This window comes from Somniosus microcephalus, chromosome 6, assembly GCF_052327205.1.
Source record: "Somniosus microcephalus isolate GS21.2 chromosome 6, FLI_Smic_1.0, whole genome shotgun sequence".
Lineage (NCBI taxonomy): Eukaryota > Metazoa > Chordata > Chondrichthyes > Squaliformes > Somniosidae > Somniosus > Somniosus microcephalus.
The window spans coordinates 30277187-30296262 of NC_140992.1; the positions used below are offsets into that span (position 1 = coordinate 30277187).

Genomic DNA, 19076 nt, shown 5'->3' on the forward strand with positions numbered 1-19076 from the left:
CCATATACCTCAAGTTATTTCAATTCACCAATATCACAACTTTAAAAGTACCCTGTTAAAGAGCTTTTCTTACTTCAGCCTCAAGGGCCACATTGGCCCATAATTTCCAATCCCTACGGGTGTGTACAAGCTGTGTACACACCCGTAGGGGCCTCAAGTGCCGGTTTCAGGCATGCAAAGCGCATGCGCTGAAAACTGGCACTTCCAATCTGTCAAGAATCGTCTCGATAGATCGCACACCTGCCCTGGAGAAGGGCCTCTGCGGGTGGAGCGTTTCACTTTCTGCAGAACCTCCGCCTGCTGAATTCCCTTAAAAATCTTATGCCTGGTAAAAGCAGGCAGAAGGCCTGTTTTTACCAACATAAAAGAGTTTAAAAAAGTAAAAACACATTTCCCCCCCAATTTATAATGTAAAAAATATTTTTTTAAAGTTTATTTTTAGCCCTGAAAAAAACTTTTTTTCAAAAAATTTAATTTGTTTAAAATATTTAATGTAATTAACTCTTTTTAAAAACGTGATTAAGTGTATTTAATGTTGTAGTGTCCTTTTTCAGTGATCCCCATTCATACTTTTGACAGGTCTACCTGTCAAAAGTATGAAGGGGGTTTCCCTTCTCCCTTTGGCTCCCCATGGCCCACATGATCCCAGGGACGCTTGTGAACTGCCTGCGCCCCTGGGATACATGGGCTTTTGCGTGCGCACACCAGGAGCGGAAGAGTCCAGGCCTCGGGAGCCCTCAGGTAAGGGCACAGATTTCTCCCCCCCGCCCCCCCCAAAAAAAATTACAGGGCCATTATCTTTACTTGTACACTCAAGTTAGCCTTTGAAGTATGCTGCCTTTGAAGTATGCTACAGTTTCATAGGGAAAATGCTGATTCTGGGGCCTAGTTCAGAGTTTCAGGGGGTGAACCAAGGAACACATGAGCTTCCTTTTCCAAATTAAATTCATTTAAACTTGGATCACAAACTACAGTTGAAGCTCAGGTTTAATGCAGCATTTCATTTGAATAGGGCGCATTAGCAGTACAAAATTCAGATCAATTACCTAGGCTAAGGAAGTGCAAGAATGTAGAAGAGGTCACAGACTCAACAGCTGAATACTCAGTAAAGCTATTTACTCTGAACAAGGGCCAGACTTCAAACCCTTCCCGCTACCTAGGAAAACAGAAGGGCCAGCAATAATTCTCAGCACTACCCCAAGTGTATGTCTGGGAAAGGGTCGAAAGTCTTAAGGTGCTTGAATGAATTGTTTTTTTAATATCAAGCCATACAACTGCAATTTATTTGCTTTGCCTGCTACAGAAAATTACCCGAGGCATGGCACTGAAGAATGAACACACTGCTTTTAAATAAACATGAGAGTACACGCACAGGTAAGGATTATATTTCATACTTGCAACAAATATGGATCAGAACTTGTGCAATGCCCAAGTTTAGCTGACTCTCACAATTTAAAGGTTTTAGTTAGTTCAGCATTTCATCTACATAGTGAATTGTTTACATAAATGGATTAAACAGTTCCAAAACTGGACATTTTAATACAAAAGCTTCTTAATTTGTTGCACTATCTAATCCAAAATACAATCACTTAATTTCATCCACTCACTGGCTAACTTTGCTTGCAGGCCTGAAGGCCCCGGTTTTGAAGTCTCCGATTTGGAAGACCCTGGGAGTGACAGTTTTGCTTTTGGCAGGCTAACTTTAGGGCTAAAACGAGCAGCCCACTCAAATTTGGAGGAACCACCAGTTTTGCTCTGCTCCTTTTCCCGACTGCTTCTGCGAGGGCTGGGGCTAGAGGCCGAGCGGGAACGACGAGCCTTATTCTGATCTTTTCCTTGTTTTAGCCTGGCTCCCTGAGGCACAGCAGCAGAGACAGCAGCAGAGGAGGAGGATGATGTAGAGGCAGAGGAAGAAGAATCAGTGACAGTGCTACACCCAGCTTTGGCTGAGGTCGCTGATTTTGAAGCCAGCTTGGTTGGTTTAGCAGGCCTCTCTTCAGCACTGATCGAGTCAGCCACAGAATCACTGTTTACAGAAGTTGTAGTTTCAATCTTTTTCCTTTTTTGAAAAGGGGAGGCACCAGCAGGCCCAGTCTGTTTTCTGCTCTGGGTCTTACTCGTTGATGCTGCTTGGGCAGTTCTTATCTGCTGATCTTGCACAGACTTCCTTTTCTTTGGGGACTTTGTTTGCACCTTGTGTTTTTGTGTTTCAGTAGGATTCTCTGAGGGTTGAAGTGCTTTGGGCCTTTTTGCAGAGCAGGTGGAGTTTGAACTGCTGTAATCAGGACTTGGACCACGTTTCACACCTCTCAAACTGCTTTTGGAACTGTCCCTTTTATGTTGTCCCGTTTTGGGTCTTTCTGACCTAATTCTATCTTCTTGCTGCGACACAGAAGCAACTGATGAAGAGCTACAGCTCCTGGAGTTCCTGAAAAGGTAACATAGAAAGATTACATGTGCTTCTATGGCAATGGTTATACATACAATGCTAAACAGTCACTGAGCAGAAACTTGACAAGGGCTGTAGATTTTCAAAACAAGCATTTTGCAATAACTACTTCTAATTTCCAAATGCCAAGATCTTGACAAGCATGACAAGACTGCATCTAAGCCACTTGTACTGGATACGTTTCACAAGTGCATGTGATATGCAGTCATCTTTACTTGTACAATGTTGTGGGAAGCATGAAATGTTCAAAGCATCCAACTTCTTGGCAAGTAAGCAAGCTTCCTTCCATAATCCAGTTGAACTAAATGGAATGTCACTAAAGAACCCACAATAAGACATGTAAAATGGGCTTCCTTATTTGGAACTTGCTGTTCTGGAGTGGAGGTATATTGACTTAGCCGTCCCAAGAAAATCTACATTAGACTGTACTAGCAGAGATGATTAGAGAAACAAATCCAGTCAACCAAGGGTTCAATTATGGCCTGAAATTCTCTCAACAGGCAATGGTAAACCCAAATATCGGTTTAATTTTGCCATTAAGATTATCCAGGTGTTGTTATACAGGTGGCAGATTTTTAAAATGCAGATGCTGAAGTCTGGCATTTACTGCAGCTTTAACCTGGAAAAATCAACTCCAATACTTGTTTAGAAATGGAAAATTCTGTCAAAACTAAAATGTTGACAGTGTCAAGGTGAGCAGAAAGTCAAACTGGAATCAGCCAATTCCAGAGCAAGGCAACTCCCTCGAGAGGGCAATAATAAAAAATCATTCCTAATGGAGTAGAGACTCTGAAAAATTCCAGCTAAGATTGCCCCTTATTTCTTGCCAAGAAATTGTAGGCAGTGGTGGGTATGTAGTTACACTGTTGTTTAATTGAATTGTTAAATTGCATCACAGCTGTTAATGTTTCAGTGGTTGCTGGTTGTGGTAGAGTGCTTGTAAAGGGGCACAAGTTTTGCTCAAATCCCCTCCGTGCAAGTAACTGCCTCTCATTTAAAAGTGTTTTGTTCCTACTCCTCCCTTCAGGGCAGTCTTCTTCCCCAATTTACCCCTCACCGCTTTGATATTCATGGATCCAACTCTGCTACATAGTGGGGGCAGGAACAAGTGACCTCTCAAAACTAAAACCTGCAACAGGGTTCAATCTTCAAGTAAGGCAGCAGCAGGAGAAAGGAACCAGGAGCATAAATTAGAAGTAACTTGGGAAGTTTGGGATTTATAGATTGCACCAAAGAGAGTCATGATTCTCCAGTTACCCTGAACAAAAAAGGAACCAGAGAACAGTCGCGTATCCTGCAGGCAGAGATTCAAATTAGTAGGGCGTTATGGAGGCCATGTCATTTTCACTGCAGAGTATAAAATCCTACAAAAGCCACTTGCTCAATATATTTGCTTTTGGAAGACTGATATCTCTTAAGGCATGTAGTTTAACCAATTTCTATCAAACATGGTCATGCAAATTTATACTGTTAAGTAAAATATCTTAATACCTTCGTGACACACGCCCTCTGGACTGCCCAGAGGTAGTGTCTGACTGCAATTTTGTTGCTTTAGCAGTTGGCCTACTTGGAATCGGCTTCGGTTTCCTTTCTTCCGATTGTGACCTATTGCAAGGGAAAACATAGGGAAAGAAATCTAAAAACAATGCATCTCAATTCCTCACAGAAAGATATTGCAATTAGGACATGGTATATTGCAGATTTCACAGCCCCATCCATGAAGAATTTCCAGAAGGATAGGCTTTTGCCATCTTTACCAACTGTAATCCAAATGAAACAATTAAAAATTCTGCACTTAGAATTAATCCCATTCAGTACCAGTAAAATCTTTTTTTTTTTTTTTTTTTTTATAAAAGAGATGTTCATGAATGGAGCACTTTCCAATGTCAGACACTATCAAATACTCAGATTAAATATAGGGTAAAGTTCCTACCATTCTTCCCAAACCTCAAGAGCACCTTTTACTTTGCCATTTTCCATTTCATTCATGGAGCAGGTCTTAAAAATGCCCAATTAGTGTTAAATTACGGCAGTTCTGTGGGCCTACTAAAAACTAGACTTACTACGCAAAGCTAACAGACAACTTTCATCCCAGCATAGGCTGTCAGAATACAAAAGCATAAGATGGCAATTTTTAAGAAGTTTTAAAAATATGTATTCTACTTGCCTTCCTCCTGCTGCTTCGTCTTGTGGCTGGGCCCCGGCAGTGTTCCTCTGTGAACGTCGCAGTGACCCCCCTGTATTGTAATTAGGCCGGTTGGACATTGGCACCTCTCTCCTTAAGGGACATACCCTTTCTAGACACTATCATTCACTGAAACAAAACAGGTTTTAAAATCAGAACAAAAAACAATTTGAAGTCGTTTACATATTTACTAGTAGGTACAATGGTAATGCAATCATTTCATTGGAATTATCACTTACCAGCAGCAATAAAGTTAGCATAATAGTTGCTGGTTTGATATAGCCAGGTTTTAAGATAATCTGAGCCCAACCCTTCATTCTGAACCCACCCCCTTCCTCATTAGGTACAGCAATTAATAGAATGTTAGTATGATTGTTATTGATAGAATCTAATTAAACCGCCAGATAAAAATTATTAAGCATAGGAATCCACAACACTCCATTGCTTTAAGTTTTGCATCTTATAGCCAAGTATCTGGATTCACACTTCAGCTTTTCATAAACATAGGACACCAATTAGATCAGAGCTAAATTCACAACAAAGCTTCAACTGCTCCAGTTCAGACAGCTAAGGGAAGTTTTATACCTTAAAAGTTGTACTGTGAAGGCCATACCAAAGGTAGATTGTCAGCTGTGGCTCAGTAGGTAGCACCTTCACCGGAGTCAGAAGGCTGTGGGTTCAAGTCCCACTCGAGACTTGAGCACAAAAATCTAGGCGACACTCCACTGCAGTACTGAGAGTGCTGCACTGTCAGAGGTGCCGTCTTTCGGATGAGAAGTTAAACCGAGGCCCTGTCTGCTCTCAGGTGGACGTAAAAGATCCCATGGCACTATTTTGAAGAGGAGATGGGGAGTTCTCCCTGGTGCTCTGGCCAATATTTATCCCTCAACCAATATCACCTAAAACAGATTATCTGGTCATCATCACATTGCTGTTTGTAGGAGCTTGCGGTGCACAAATTGGCTGCTGCGTTTCCTACATTGCAACTGTGACTACACTCCAAAAAGTACTTCATTGTCTGTAAAGCACTTTGGGACGTTCGGTGGTTGTGAAAGGCGCTATACAAATGAAAGTCTTTCTTTCTTTAACCTGCTTCTTAATTCAACAAGAACCGTTTAGATCAGCAATGGGCATTTCTGTTGTCAGCTTGGTTCAATCGGCAGCATTCTGCTAGAGTCAGAAGGGTCCAGATTCAAGCCCCACTCCAAAGAATTAAGCACACAATCTAGGTTTACACTGAACTGTCAGAGGGGCAGTCAGGAAAAATTAAACCGAGGCCCCGTTTGGCTGCTCAGTCAAAACTAATGGACCGCATGGCAGTATACAAAGATTACATAGGATATATGGCACAGAAACGGGTCATTCGGCCCATCCAGTCCATGCTGAAATAAGCCCAAAAGAGCAAGGGAGTGTTCCCAGTGTCCTGTCCAATAGTTATCCTTGAAACCAACATCAAAACAGATCAACTGGTCAGTTATCTCATTTCCTGTTTATGGGGCCTTTATCTGTACAAAAGAGTTGTCACATTTGCCTATATAAGCATGAGTACATTTCAAAAGTAATGCATTGAGAACTTGAGCGCATTATAAATAATGCAAGTGACTTAAATTAGAGTTCAGTTTTGAACACAAAAGTACTAGTCCTCCATTAAAATGATTCAAATTTGCTCCTTTACAAATCAGTCAAGAAGCATACAGACCTAAAAAACTTCCCTTTGAAATAAGCCCCAAAGAAAAGCAGTTATACATTGGCAAATATATTTTTCCTGCTCAGGCACAGTGACAAATGAGATACTATTTTAGGCAAGAAGTCCCCCGAATACCAAACAAGTCATCGTGGTCACCACTGGCATGAAAGCTGCTTGTTGCGCAAGTAGAAAGAGCAAAAGTGTTTTCAGAAAATTCAACAAACCACAAGTTTAGATGGGTTAGATGAGAGTTAGTGGTTCGCAGATCTGGTAGGAGTAACTGAGCAAGGATGTACGTTTCCAACTTTTGAAGAACTCAACATATGTTAACCAAATTTTCCATAAGGGAAGGCGGTAAGCTGCAACTGTCTCTTAAAGCATGTCAAGTGCTAGGCTCTCGCCCTGAAGTGTTAAAGGAATTATCTAGGCAACAAAGAAAACCTGTCATTTAGCATTATACAATTTCAGGCCAAATACATTTTTGTATGTTAATACAAAAATAGTATCTGCTATGCAAGTGTAAAACTGTTCAAATATTAATACAACTTGCCAGATTCTGTGCTCAGCTGATCATAAAAACTTGGTTTTTTTTAGTCCAATAAGTAGTTATGATTACAACAGAGAGGAAAATGGAAGAATATGCACAAGACATTCATTGCAAAACCTGCTTAGTATGCCACAAGGATAACCACTTGTCCTGTAGCAAGATATGCAATCATTTGTTCTGGAAGATTTCAATGAGATTCAACTCATTAACCCGTGTTAAGGAGCAGCTGGTTTGTTTAGGATCAGAGGATTTATTCAAGTGAAATATAAGTCATCATTGCTCAGGTCATCAGCCAGGATATCCCACACACCCATGACGCATTAAGGAGATCTCACTTTCAATACAGGAATGAGCATCAGCCCCTCTTTACTTAAGTTTTGTAGAACAGCAAGTGCTGTTGGACCAGATAATCAGTGATTACAGATTTGTTCAGAGGGCAAACCATATTGTTAAACAAGTTTGTTTAAGTTGCACGTGATGACATCCATCCCCACGAATGAGGAAGAAAATAAGACGTTCCCACAATTCAGTCAAGACATCTGGAAGACCATTATTTAATTAAGCCAATGGTTTTCTTTTGGTGTTGGACCTTGCAGCCTGAATAACAAGCACAGACAATAGCCCTGTGACCGGCAAAAAGCACTGCTCTCCAACCTAGCTGCCACAGCGAGGGCAATGAATTCAAGTTTTCTGGTTCTCAAACAATTCTAGTGTGGAGACTATGGAATCATTCCCTACAAAGTGTACAACCTGTACTAGTTTGAGTTTGGATTCAGTCAATTGATGAGGAAATTTGTTTTTTTTTTAAAAAACCTGCTGCATCACATTTACATAACCGTCACACCCACGCTTGGGTTGCTGGGTTATATATTTTTCTTTTAAAATATCAGCCATCTAAGGAAGGCAACCATTAAGTGACTACTTCCTGAATATTCAATATGGCTACTTCAAAGGAGTACTCATGTTGAGGGTCAAATACTTTTAAAGGAACCATCCTATTCCTATATAGAAGTTTAATAATAAAGTACAGCTGCATGTACAGTAGTGATTCCATTAGAGTATGGGAAACAACAAGGATAGGCATGTGGGATGAATATCCTCTGCTGTAAAGTTTCATGATTCACTGTGAATACATGGTTTGGATGAAAGAACCAAAGATAATACAAATAAGGGAATGCTGGGCCAATTGAAATTTTCAAGACAGATCTTTGTTGGTAAGGGTATCAAGGGATATGGAGCAAAGGTCAGTAAATGGAGTTGAGGTACAGAACAGCCTTGATCTAATTGAATACATACATATGCAGCTTTGAGAGTTAGGAGTCCTAAAGGGATGAGAGCTGAATGTTTACATGTTCCTATTTAAGCCCCGTCATAGGTGAGGGGCAGAGATCTCAAAACAAGAGAGGCACTTGTACTGTTCTTGGTCGAAGGGTATCTTCCCTGAAAAACAACTTCCTCTCCAAGAGCACAACTTCTTTGCCAAGAGCACAACTGTTTGCAAAATGTTACCGTCTAAAATTGCAGGAAAGTTCACGATAATTATGAATACAGCCATTTTGCCCGTTTTAGTTAATCCATTCAGAATTATCCTAAAGCAATGATTCCAGGGCTTTTGCCTCCATTACTTGATCAACAACTTCCTCCCATGTATTGATCAGTGTGAAGAATGTCCCAACATCAAGTCTAAAGTTTGCCTTTTACTAGTTTGAAGCTTTCGCCCCTTGCCCTACTCTTGCAATCTAAATTCAAGTAATTTTCCACATCCCTGACAAATCTTGTATATTTCTAGAAGTTCCTCTCGGATGCCTTTCAATGCTGAAAGCCCAAATTTCTACCGTCTTTCCTTAATAACTCTAGGGAACAGCCCATGGCTCTTCTTTGCACCAACATTTGTGTATCAGTGATCAGGCGGGACAATACTGGTCTGAAAGAGCACTATACAGGTTCATGATGAAATTCTGACTTACTCTTTATTTTGGTGATCGGTTCAACATTCTATTGGCTTTGCTGATTGCCACTTAACATGTTTAACCTATGCAGGGTAGCAATCAGGATTTCTAGATTTTTTCAACAACTTCATACCTACTTAAAACCATTCGTAGAAAACCATAGAAATCTTTCCAATATGTAGCAATCTACATTTGTGAGCATAAAATTTCACCTGCCACTGTTCTGCCCATTTATGTATTGTGTCCCCCTCGCTCTACAGTTAGAGTTCCTCTTTCCATTCCACTGCCTCATCTATTTGATCATCCACAAATCTGAACAATCTGTATTGGGTTTCTAAGTGCAAGCCATTGTTACAAATTAGAAACAGCAGTGGTCCAAATAAGAGTTCCTTGGACACCCCAGTCAGTACTTCACCCCGTCACCCTAATGTGAACTTCTGACAAGTACCCACTGCGCTCTACCCTTCAGCTAATTTCTTAACTACACCCAAGTTTTATACTGAATCCCCCACAGCCAAATACCACACCTTCGGGATACAACATATATTAGGCTTACTACAGTTCACTTGGGATGTCACTTCCTCAAGTCAAGAGGTTGGTCAGGTAGGATATTCCCCTAATGAATCCAGGGTGACTGCTGTTTACGGTTTTACTCAAGTTTACTTTACACAGGACAGAATCAAGAAGAATGGGTCTGCAGTTACCCATCTGGTGGAAGCAGAGAAATCCTCCCAGTCTCACTTTGCCATATAACAAGACCAGGTCACTTCCACCAAACATTTAATCCTGGTCCCTGCTCATTTGCTAGTACTTGGGTAGAAGTGACACCAAGCTACTGTGCGGTTGGGGCTGTAGGGTGCCAACGTTTTATACCTTTGGTAGTGTCCCTACCCAGTACGTTTGAAATCTGGTACAAAGGATCCCCTGTCCGGCATACAGTTCTGGAGGAGAAGAAACGTTCTCCAATTAAATATTGGGAAGACCGAAGCCATTGTTTTCAGTCCCCGCCACAAACTGTTGCCTAGCCACTGACTCCATCCCTCTCCCTAATATCTGTCTGAGGCTGAACCACACTGTTCGCAACCTGCATCATATTTGACCCGGAAATGAGCTTCTGACGACATGTTCGCAGCATAACAAAGACTGCCTATTTCCTGCTCCGTAATATCGCCCGTCTCCGCCCTTGCCTCTGCTGCTGAAACCCTCATCCATGCCTTTGTTACCTCTAGACTTGACTATTCCAAACGCACTCCTGGCTGGCCTCATTTCACCCTACGTAAACCTGAGGTCATCCAAAACTCGGATGCCCGTGTCCTAACCTGCACCAAGTCCCGTTTGCCCATCACCCGTGCTTGCTGACCTACATTGGCTCCCAGTTAAGCAGCGCTCGATTTCAAAATTCTCATCCTTGTTTTCAAATCCCTCCATGGTCTCGCCCCTCCCCATCTCTAATCTCCTTCAGCCCCACAACCAACCCCCCACGATATCGGTGCTCGAATTCTTGAGCATCCTGGATTATAAATCGCTCAACCATTGGTGGCCACACCTTCTGTTGCCTAGGCCGTAAGCTCTGGAATTCCCTGCGCCTCGCTATCTCTCTTTCTTCCTTTAAGACGCTCCTTTTAACCTACCTCTGACTAAGCTTTTGATCACCTGCCCCAATTGCTCCGTATGTGGCTCGGTGTCAAATTGTGTGTCTTATAATACTCCTGTCCAGCGCAGGACGTTTTACTACGTTAAAGGCGCTAAATAAATAAAAGTAGTTGTCATTTAGACTGCTGCTAAATTACACAAACTGGTCGTCACCTTGGAAGCTGCGTCCGAGATAGTTTATTGTACCGCTGGCGTTTCTCGAGTTGCTCTCCAAGAAAAAAATCCATTTAAGGGGATTCGGTCAATCGAGAAATCAGATGTCTTAAACCTGTGTGAAGTTAAGATAATCTGGGCTGTGGATCACATTCCCAATCTGAAGCATCCAATTGCAAACTAGCCTAAAATATTAGCCAGTTATGTACGTGGACAATTCCATCATTGATCTTCGCCCACTGATAAATAGCACGTCTAATCCAGTGGGTTTGGGAGCTCATCTACAGTTCTCATTTAGTGTTCCAACGCATGCATGAGCACCCCTCTTTCTTGCTTCCTCCACAGGCTGTCAATATACTTGGCTCTTTTCCTAGATTATTCATAATATTGGTGCCATTAGATGTTTGCAGTTCAGGAGACAGCCAATTGGCCTGCTACATCTGTTTAAAGCAATCCAAAACTAACCCTAATGTCAAGTGCTCTTCAAGGGGCTGCTTCTTGCTTAGCTGCAAATATTTATCCAAGTTTCCCTTTCAAAAAAATTCAATGATCTCTCCCTCCACCATTACCATGACATTACATGCTCCAATAACCCTCTGGAAAACAAAACTTCTAACCCTTCTCTTCTAGGAACAATTTTATATTGATGCCCCCTGTTCAACTCCCTAACTAGAGAAAATATTTCTCTATTTACCATTGAAAACCGTTGAATTTTAAAAACCTCTGAAATCTCCTCTTAGCCTTCTTTGCTCCCTTAAATAATCCCAATATTTCAAGTCTCTCCTCATAACTATAGTTTCTTCATCCACTAGATCAAATACTTGAATGTACTTCTGATAAGGAGAGTCAAAAATGCACAGCGTACTGTGACCTATCACGTGTGCTGTATAAAATCATTACTTCTTCACTCTTGTATTCGATACCCCTATTTGCAAAACCCCAAATTCTATTGACCTTTATACCGTCACTGTCAGAGGAATTATGTATTTGAACAGTAGGTATCTGTTTGTCCACACCCTTCAGGTGACTTTCCATTAAATGTATACTCCCAACATACGTTACCTCCCTTGTAACAAATGCAATTGAATGTGCACTTGTTACTTGTCTGTTCATTCTGGTAACTTATCCTCCTGAAGTCTTTTACCTTCCTCATTGTCTGCCAAACTTACTCGTGTGGTCAGCAAATTGCACACACACAAATTTTTCAAACAAGCCTGATTGGACATCAAGTACTTTCTGAAAATCCATCTACACTACACCGATTGCATTTGTGATCTATCCAGTCTGTCACATCAACCTTTTCTTTAACTCATTAATCTCTTTCTATTTTGCACTGACCCACCAGAATATCCTCATGCTGCAGCACTGAGAGAATCTTTCATTAACAGTGCCACCCTAACAAATGCCACCAAACACCACCCCTCCCTCTCCTAAAAATACCAAGAATATTAAGTTCCCAGTTCTGCCCAAAATTAAGCCACCTCTGAAAGTGTGGAAATTTTGATGAACCTGTATAAAACACTGGTTCGGCCCCAACTGGTGTACTGTGTCCAATTCTGGGCACCACACTTTAGGAAGGATGTGAAGGCCTTAGAGAGGGTGCAGAAAATATTTACGAGAATGATTCCAAGAATGAGGGACTTCAGTTACGTTGATAGACTGGAGAAACTGGGGTTGTTCTCCTTGGAGCAGAGAAGATTGAGGGGAGATTTGATCGAGGTGTTCAAAAATCATGAGGGGTCTAGACAGAGTAGATCGAGGGAAACTGTTCCATTGGCAGAAGGGTCGAGAACCAGAGGAGACAGATTTAAGGTGATTGGCAAAAGAACCAAAGGCGACGCAAGAAAAAAACTTTACGCAGCGAGTGGTTAAGATCTGGAATGCACTGCCTGAAAGGGTGGTGGAGGCAGACTCAATCATCTCTTTCAAAGGGGAGTTGGAGAAGTATCTGAAGGAAAAAATTTGCAGTGCTACAGGGAAAGGGCAAGGGAGTGGGATGAACGGAGGTGCTCTTGGAGCGCTGGCACAGGCTCGATGGGCTGAATGGTTATAGAAAGGAAGGCGGCCATTCTATGATTCTATCCCTCCAGTTATTAATGCTTCCAGCTCAATTTTAATGGTTTGTGCATTCATATACATACCAATCCTCCTCACTCAATTTTTAGAACTGGATTAGGGAACCAGGGAAATGATTAAAATTCATTCTTTTAATACGTAGCCCTTTCTCCTTCTGTAAGTATTTTTAAACTCACTACATCGCTAATTTCTTTACCTTTCTCCTCCAATAGCATTTTGTCAATACTTATTTTAGCTAAGACTTGTTTCAATTTCAATAACTATTAGTCCTACCTTCCATTAGTCTGAAACCTCCTGATTAGTTTAAAATCCTCCCCCGCTGCTCTGACACTGGTACAGTGTGCGGTCAGGTTCTTCAATCTAGTGTCTAACTTCTTAAATCCCATCTGCAGTCCTTCAACATACTTGTGTTATTGGCTCCAATCTGGACCACGTTTGACTGCTCTTCCTCTAATTCCAAGTTTTTTCCACATGTGCTCAGCTCTGTCCTTTTGCCTGGTATCAGAGAAGCAATATGCTAGTCAGGATTCCCAGTCACTACTGCAAAAAAGGCTCTCTGTACCCCCGACTACAGAATTGCCCGCTACAACTCATCTCAAATCTACCTGCTTCTCACTAAGTTGGGTAGTTTCTTGCTCAACAGTTCACAACATTGCTCAGAACCACACTTGTAACAAGGGTTCCATGTACCAGAGTCTGGTCTCATTGCTCCCCCTGCAGATGGTCATCTACTTGTCTGTGAAGAGCCAACAGAAGTAGCCACTAGGGAAACCATCAGCTCCGGCAAAATGCAGGAAAATTGAGAAAACTCTTGGCATTTCATTGTGGTAACATCCCAGAGAATGGGAAGCAAAATGTGGATGGCAAGGGAAAGCCTCCAAAGTTCAGATTCCCAACTTCTCGGAGAATTGTAGAGTGTTAATACCAAGGCTGACTGCAATGCAAGAATGTTCAAATAACATGGGACAAATACATCCATCATAATCACAAGAAGGAGTAAATAATCATCTTGCCTTCCAACTGGGATTTCTGATCATCACTTGCCTGAGCTGAAACTGATTTACAAGTAGAAGGACCCAAGTACAACCTACTGATAGGATGCTATTGCTGAAGTCAATGTAAGACTAGAATACCAATATATCAGATCTAATTGATGATGAGCAGGGCAATTTTAAATTGGAGCTGAAAAAAGACATAATTGAGCTGCCAGGGTGCAAAGGACAACCTTGTTCATCGAGTCACCAGCCAAAACTCTCACTAGATTGACACCATTATCTGCCAATGATTGAAAATATTGCTAGAACAGAAAATGGTTATGGAAGTCAAGGAAGTGCAAGATAACTCTCCCAACCCTCGAAGAATGCAGAATCTGATTTAGTCCAAGTTGGCTTCAAATTGTAGCAAGAGAACCAGCTAGAAATTGATTCCCTAACCTGCTTAGAATGCAAATTGCATTCAGAAGCCTCAACAGTGGGTAAAGTTAAACATGCCGACTGGATTATGTTCTAGCATTTTAAAATATGCCTGATCATTTAAAGAAATATTTCATAATTCTCAACACATTCCAGAGAAATAAATGCTCCACAGGAAGTGATCCATCCATGGCTAACTAAAAAGAGTTTATTTTATTCGTTCATGGGATGTGGGCGTCGCTGACAAGGCCAGCATTTATTGCCCATCCCTAGTTGCCCTTGAGAATGTGGTGAGATGCCTTCTTAAGCCGCTGCAGTCCGTGCGGTGAAGGTACTCCCAGTGCTGTTAGGGAGTGTTTTCCAGGACTTTGACCCAGCGACAATGAAGGATCGGCGATATACTTCCAAGTCAGGATGATGTGTAACTTGGAGGGCAACTTGGAGGTGGTGGTGTTCCCATGTGCCTGCTGCCCTTGTCCTTCTAGGTGGTAGAGGTTGCGGGTTTGGGAGGTGCTGCCGAAGAAGCCTTGGCAAGTTGCTGCAGTGCATCTTGTAGATGGTACACACTGCAGCCACAGTACGCCGTAACTACTAACACTACTAACAATAACCAGCCCCAGGACAGTGACAGCGTAACACACACAATTCAACCCAACACAATCGTCGCTAAGCAAAAGGAAAAATATCTGGTCATATTGGGCAGAAACAACAAAAACCCAAAGCAAACTCAATTGCTACTTGGCCCTAAACAGACAATACAACATGGCTGATGACCTGACCATGGTAAAGGATAGCAAACTGAGAAAAACTTTGACAATGTACAGACTTAGTGAACATAACCTGGCGATCGAAAAAGGTAGACACAGACAGACCCGGCTACCAAGAGAGGACAGGATATGCTCTCACTGCAGTCAGGGAGTGGTGGAGACAGAGATGCACTTCCTCACAGCTTGTAGAAAATATCAGGGCATAAGGGAGAATTTCTACCCAAAATTCACAAAAATATGCCTGGAATTCAGAAATTTGAATGACGACCAAAAACTCCCATACCTACTAGGGGAAGAGAGAAATTGCATAACACTAGCGGCACACTATGTTACAGCTTGCCATAAACAGAGGGACAACCAGTAAATATAAGAGTATATATAAATTATATGAAAGTATATATTTATACACTCAGGGATATATGTTTATACACTGTATGGATAGATCTGTATTTTTGTGAACAAACATGAATGTTTTCCGATGCTTTGGCAACATAAGATGTAACTTGTCATGCCAATAAAGCGATTTGAATTGAATTGAATTGAAATTGAATGTTTAAGGTGGTGGATGGCCAATCAAGCAGGCTGCCTTGTCCTGGATGGTGTCGAGCTTCGAGTGTTGTTGGAGCTGCACTCATCTAGGCAAGTGGAGAGTATTCCATCACACTCCTTACTTGTACCTTGTAGATGGTGGAAAGGCTTTTGGGAGTCAGGAGGGGAGACATTTGCCACAGAACACCCAGGCTCCGACCTGCTCTTGTTGCCACAGTATTTATGTGGCTGGTCCAGTTAAGTTTCTGGTCAATGGTGACCCCCCAGGATATTGATGGTGGGGATTCGGCGATGGTAATGCCATTGAATGTCAAGGGGCGGTGGTTAGACTTTCGCTTGTTGGAGAGGTTAAGGATAATTAGATTAAGAGGCTTATAATGTTCCCAAGAAGAGTAGTAAACCAGAGAATTGGGAGTTTTAGAAACCAGCAATGGTTGACCAAAAAGTTGATAGAGCGAAAAAATAGAATGAAAGCAAGCTAGCAAGAAATACAACAGATTGCAAGAGCTTCTACAAGTATGCAAGGAAGAATGGCAAAAGTAAACGTGGGTCCCTTAGAGGCGGAGACAGGAGAAGATATAATGGGGGGGGAATAAGGAAATGGCAGAGACGTTAAACAAATATTTTATATCTATCTTCACTGTAGAAGACAAAAAACTACCAGAAATGGGGAACCAAGGGTCTAATGAGAGTGAGGAACTTAAAGTAATTAGTAGCAAGATAAACGCAAGAACATAAGAAACAGGAGCAGGAATAGGCCACTTGGCCCCTCAAGCCTACTCCGCCATTCAATAAGATCATGGCTGATCTTGGGCTCAGTCACTTCCCTGCCGGCTCCCCATAAACCCGTCACTCCCTTATCTTGCAAAAATCTGTATCGCCACCGTAAATGTATTTAATGACCCAGCCTCCACAGCTTTCTGCGGCAGAGAATTCCACACATTTATGACCCTCAGAGAAGAAATTCCTCATCAGTTCTAAAAGGGCGACCCTTTATTCTGGAACTATGCCCCCGAGTTCTAGATTTCCCCATGAGGGGAAACATCCTCTCTGCATCTACCTTGTTGAGCCCCCTCAGTATCTTATATGTTTCAATAAGATCACCTCTCACTTCTTCCAAATTCCAATGAGTAGAGGCCCAACCTTTCCTCATAAGTCAACCCCCTCATCTCTGGAATTAACCTAGTGAATCGTCTCTGAACTGCCTCCAATGCAAGTATGCAGGAATGACGTATGGAAAGAGATTGGATCGATTAGGCTTATATTTGCTAGAGTTTAGAAGAATGAGAGGGGATCTCATTGAAACTTATAAAATTCTAACAGGACTAGACAGACCAGATGCAGGAAGGATGTTGCCGATGGCAGGGGAGTCCAGAACCAGGGGTCACAGTCTAAAGATAAGGGGTAGGCCATTTAGGACTGAGATAAGGAGGAATTTCTTCACCCAGAGTGGTGAACCTGTGGAATTCTCTACCACAGAAAGCAGTTGAGGCCAATTCATTAAATATATTCAAGAAGGAGTTAGATATATTTCTTAAGGCTAAAGGGATCAAGGGATATGGGGAGAAAGCAGGGACAGGGTACTGAATGTGGATGATCAGCCATGATCTCATTAAATGGCGGAACAGGCTCGAGGGGCCGAATGGCTTACTCCTGCTCCTATCTTCTATGTTTCTATGTAATGCAAGTATATCCTTCCTTAAATGAGACCAAAACTGTATGCAGTACTCAAGGTGTGGTCTCACCAATACCCAGTACAGTTGTAGCAGGACTTCCCTGCTTTACACTCCAACCCCCTTGAAGTAAAGGCCAACATTCCATTTGCCTTTTTGATTACTTGCTGTACCTGCATGCTAACTGAGTTTCATGCACAAGGACCCCCAGGTCCCTCTGAACTGTAGCATTTTGTAATCTCTCCATTTGAATAATAATTTGCTTTTTTATTTTTCCTGCCAAAGTGGATAACCTCTCACTTTCCCACATTATACTCCTTTCTGTCTTCACAAAGGAGGACACAAATAACCTCCCAGAGATGCCAGGGAACATAGGGCCTGATGAAAGGGTGGAACTGAAAGAAATCAGTATTTGTAGGGAAATGGTGTTAGGAAAATTGATGGGACTGAAGGCCGATAAATCCCCAGGGCCCGATAATCTACATCCCAGGGTACTTAAGGAAGTGGCCCTAGAAATAGTAGATGCATTGCTGGTCATCTTCCAGAACTCGATAGACTCTGGAACAGTACCCATGGATTGGAGGGTAGCTAATGTTACCCCACTATTCAAAAAAGGTGGTAGAGAAAAAGCGGGGAATTATAGACCGGTAAGCCTGACATCGGTAGTGGGGGAAATGCTAGAATCTATTATAAAGATGTAATAGCAGAGCACTTGGTAAGCAGTGACAAGATCGGACAAAGTCAACATGAATTTACAAAAGGATTTACAAAAATTACAAAATGCTTGACGAATCTACTGGAATTTTTTGAGGATGTAACTGGTAAAATAGATAAGGGAGAACCAGTGGATGTGGTGTATTTGGACTTTCAGAAGGCTTTCGATAAGGTCCCACATAAGAGATTAGCGTGCAACATTAAGGCACATGGGATTGGGGGCAAGGTATTGACTTGGATGGAGAACTGGTTGGCGGACAGAAAGCAAAGAGTTGGAATAAACGGGTCGTTTTCCGAGAGGCAGGCAGTGACTAGTGGGGTACCGCAGGGATCAGTCCTAGGACCCCAGCTGTTCACAATATATATTAATGATCGGGACGAGGGAATTGGATGTAATATCTCCAAATTTGCAGACGACACAAAGCTGGGTGGGAGGGTAAGCTGTGAGGAGGATGTCGTGAAGCTCCAGTACGATTTGGACAGGTTGGGTGATTGGGCAGAAACATGGCAAATGCACTATAATGTGGATAAATGTGAGGTTATCCACTTTGGTGGCAAAAAACAGGAAGGCAGATTATTTGAATGGCAATAGATTGGGAGAAGGGGAAGTGCAAAGAGACCTGGGTGTTCTTGTGCACCAGTCGCCGAAGGTAAGCATGCAGGTGCAGCAGGCGGTTAAGAAGGCAAATAGTATGTTGGCCTTCGTAGCAAGAGGGTTCGAGTACAGGAACAAGGATGTCTTGCTACAGTTGTACAGGGCCTTGGTGAGACCGCACCTTGAGTATTGTGCGCAGTTTTGGTCGCCTTACCCGAGGAAGGATGTTCTTGCCATGGAAGGAGTGCAGCGAAGATTCACCAGGCTGATACCTGGGATGGCAGGAATAACGTATGAGGAGAGAGTGTGTCGATTGGGATTATACTCACTGGAGTTTAGAAGATTGAGAGGGGATCTCATCGAAACCTATAAAATTCTGTCAGGCCTGGACAGACTAGATGCAGGAAGGATGTTTATGATGGCCGGGGAGTCCAGAACCAGGGGTCATAGTCTAAGGATAAGGGGTAAGCCATTTAGGACTGAAATGAGAAGGAATTTCTTCACCCAGAGAGTGGTGAACCTGTGGAATTCTCTGCCACAGAGGGTGGTGGAGGCCAGTTCATTAAATATACTCAAAAAAAAGAGTTGGATATATTTCTTAAGGCTAAAGGGATCAAGGGATATGGGGAGAAGGCAGGGACAGGGTACTGAATTTGGATGATCAGCC

At 42.2% G+C, this 19076-nt stretch overlaps 1 protein-coding gene across 11 annotated transcripts in view; it reads right to left on the reverse strand.

Moving 5' to 3' along the window:
- trip12 (thyroid hormone receptor interactor 12) overlaps positions 1–19076 on the reverse strand; it is a 150987-nt gene that overhangs the window by 89134 nt on the left and 42777 nt on the right. For all 11 annotated transcript variants that reach the window (XM_085989910.1, XM_085989909.1, XM_085989912.1 and 8 more), the window contains exons 3-5: positions 4617–4763; positions 3941–4054; positions 1608–2428 (exon numbers count right to left, since the gene is read on the reverse strand). In XM_085989910.1, the coding sequence (XP_085846036.1) occupies positions 1608–2428; positions 3941–4054; positions 4617–4714 (1033 nt within the window). In that variant the 5' untranslated portion in view covers positions 4715–4763. The remainder of the gene's footprint in view (positions 1–1607; positions 2429–3940; positions 4055–4616; positions 4764–19076) is intronic.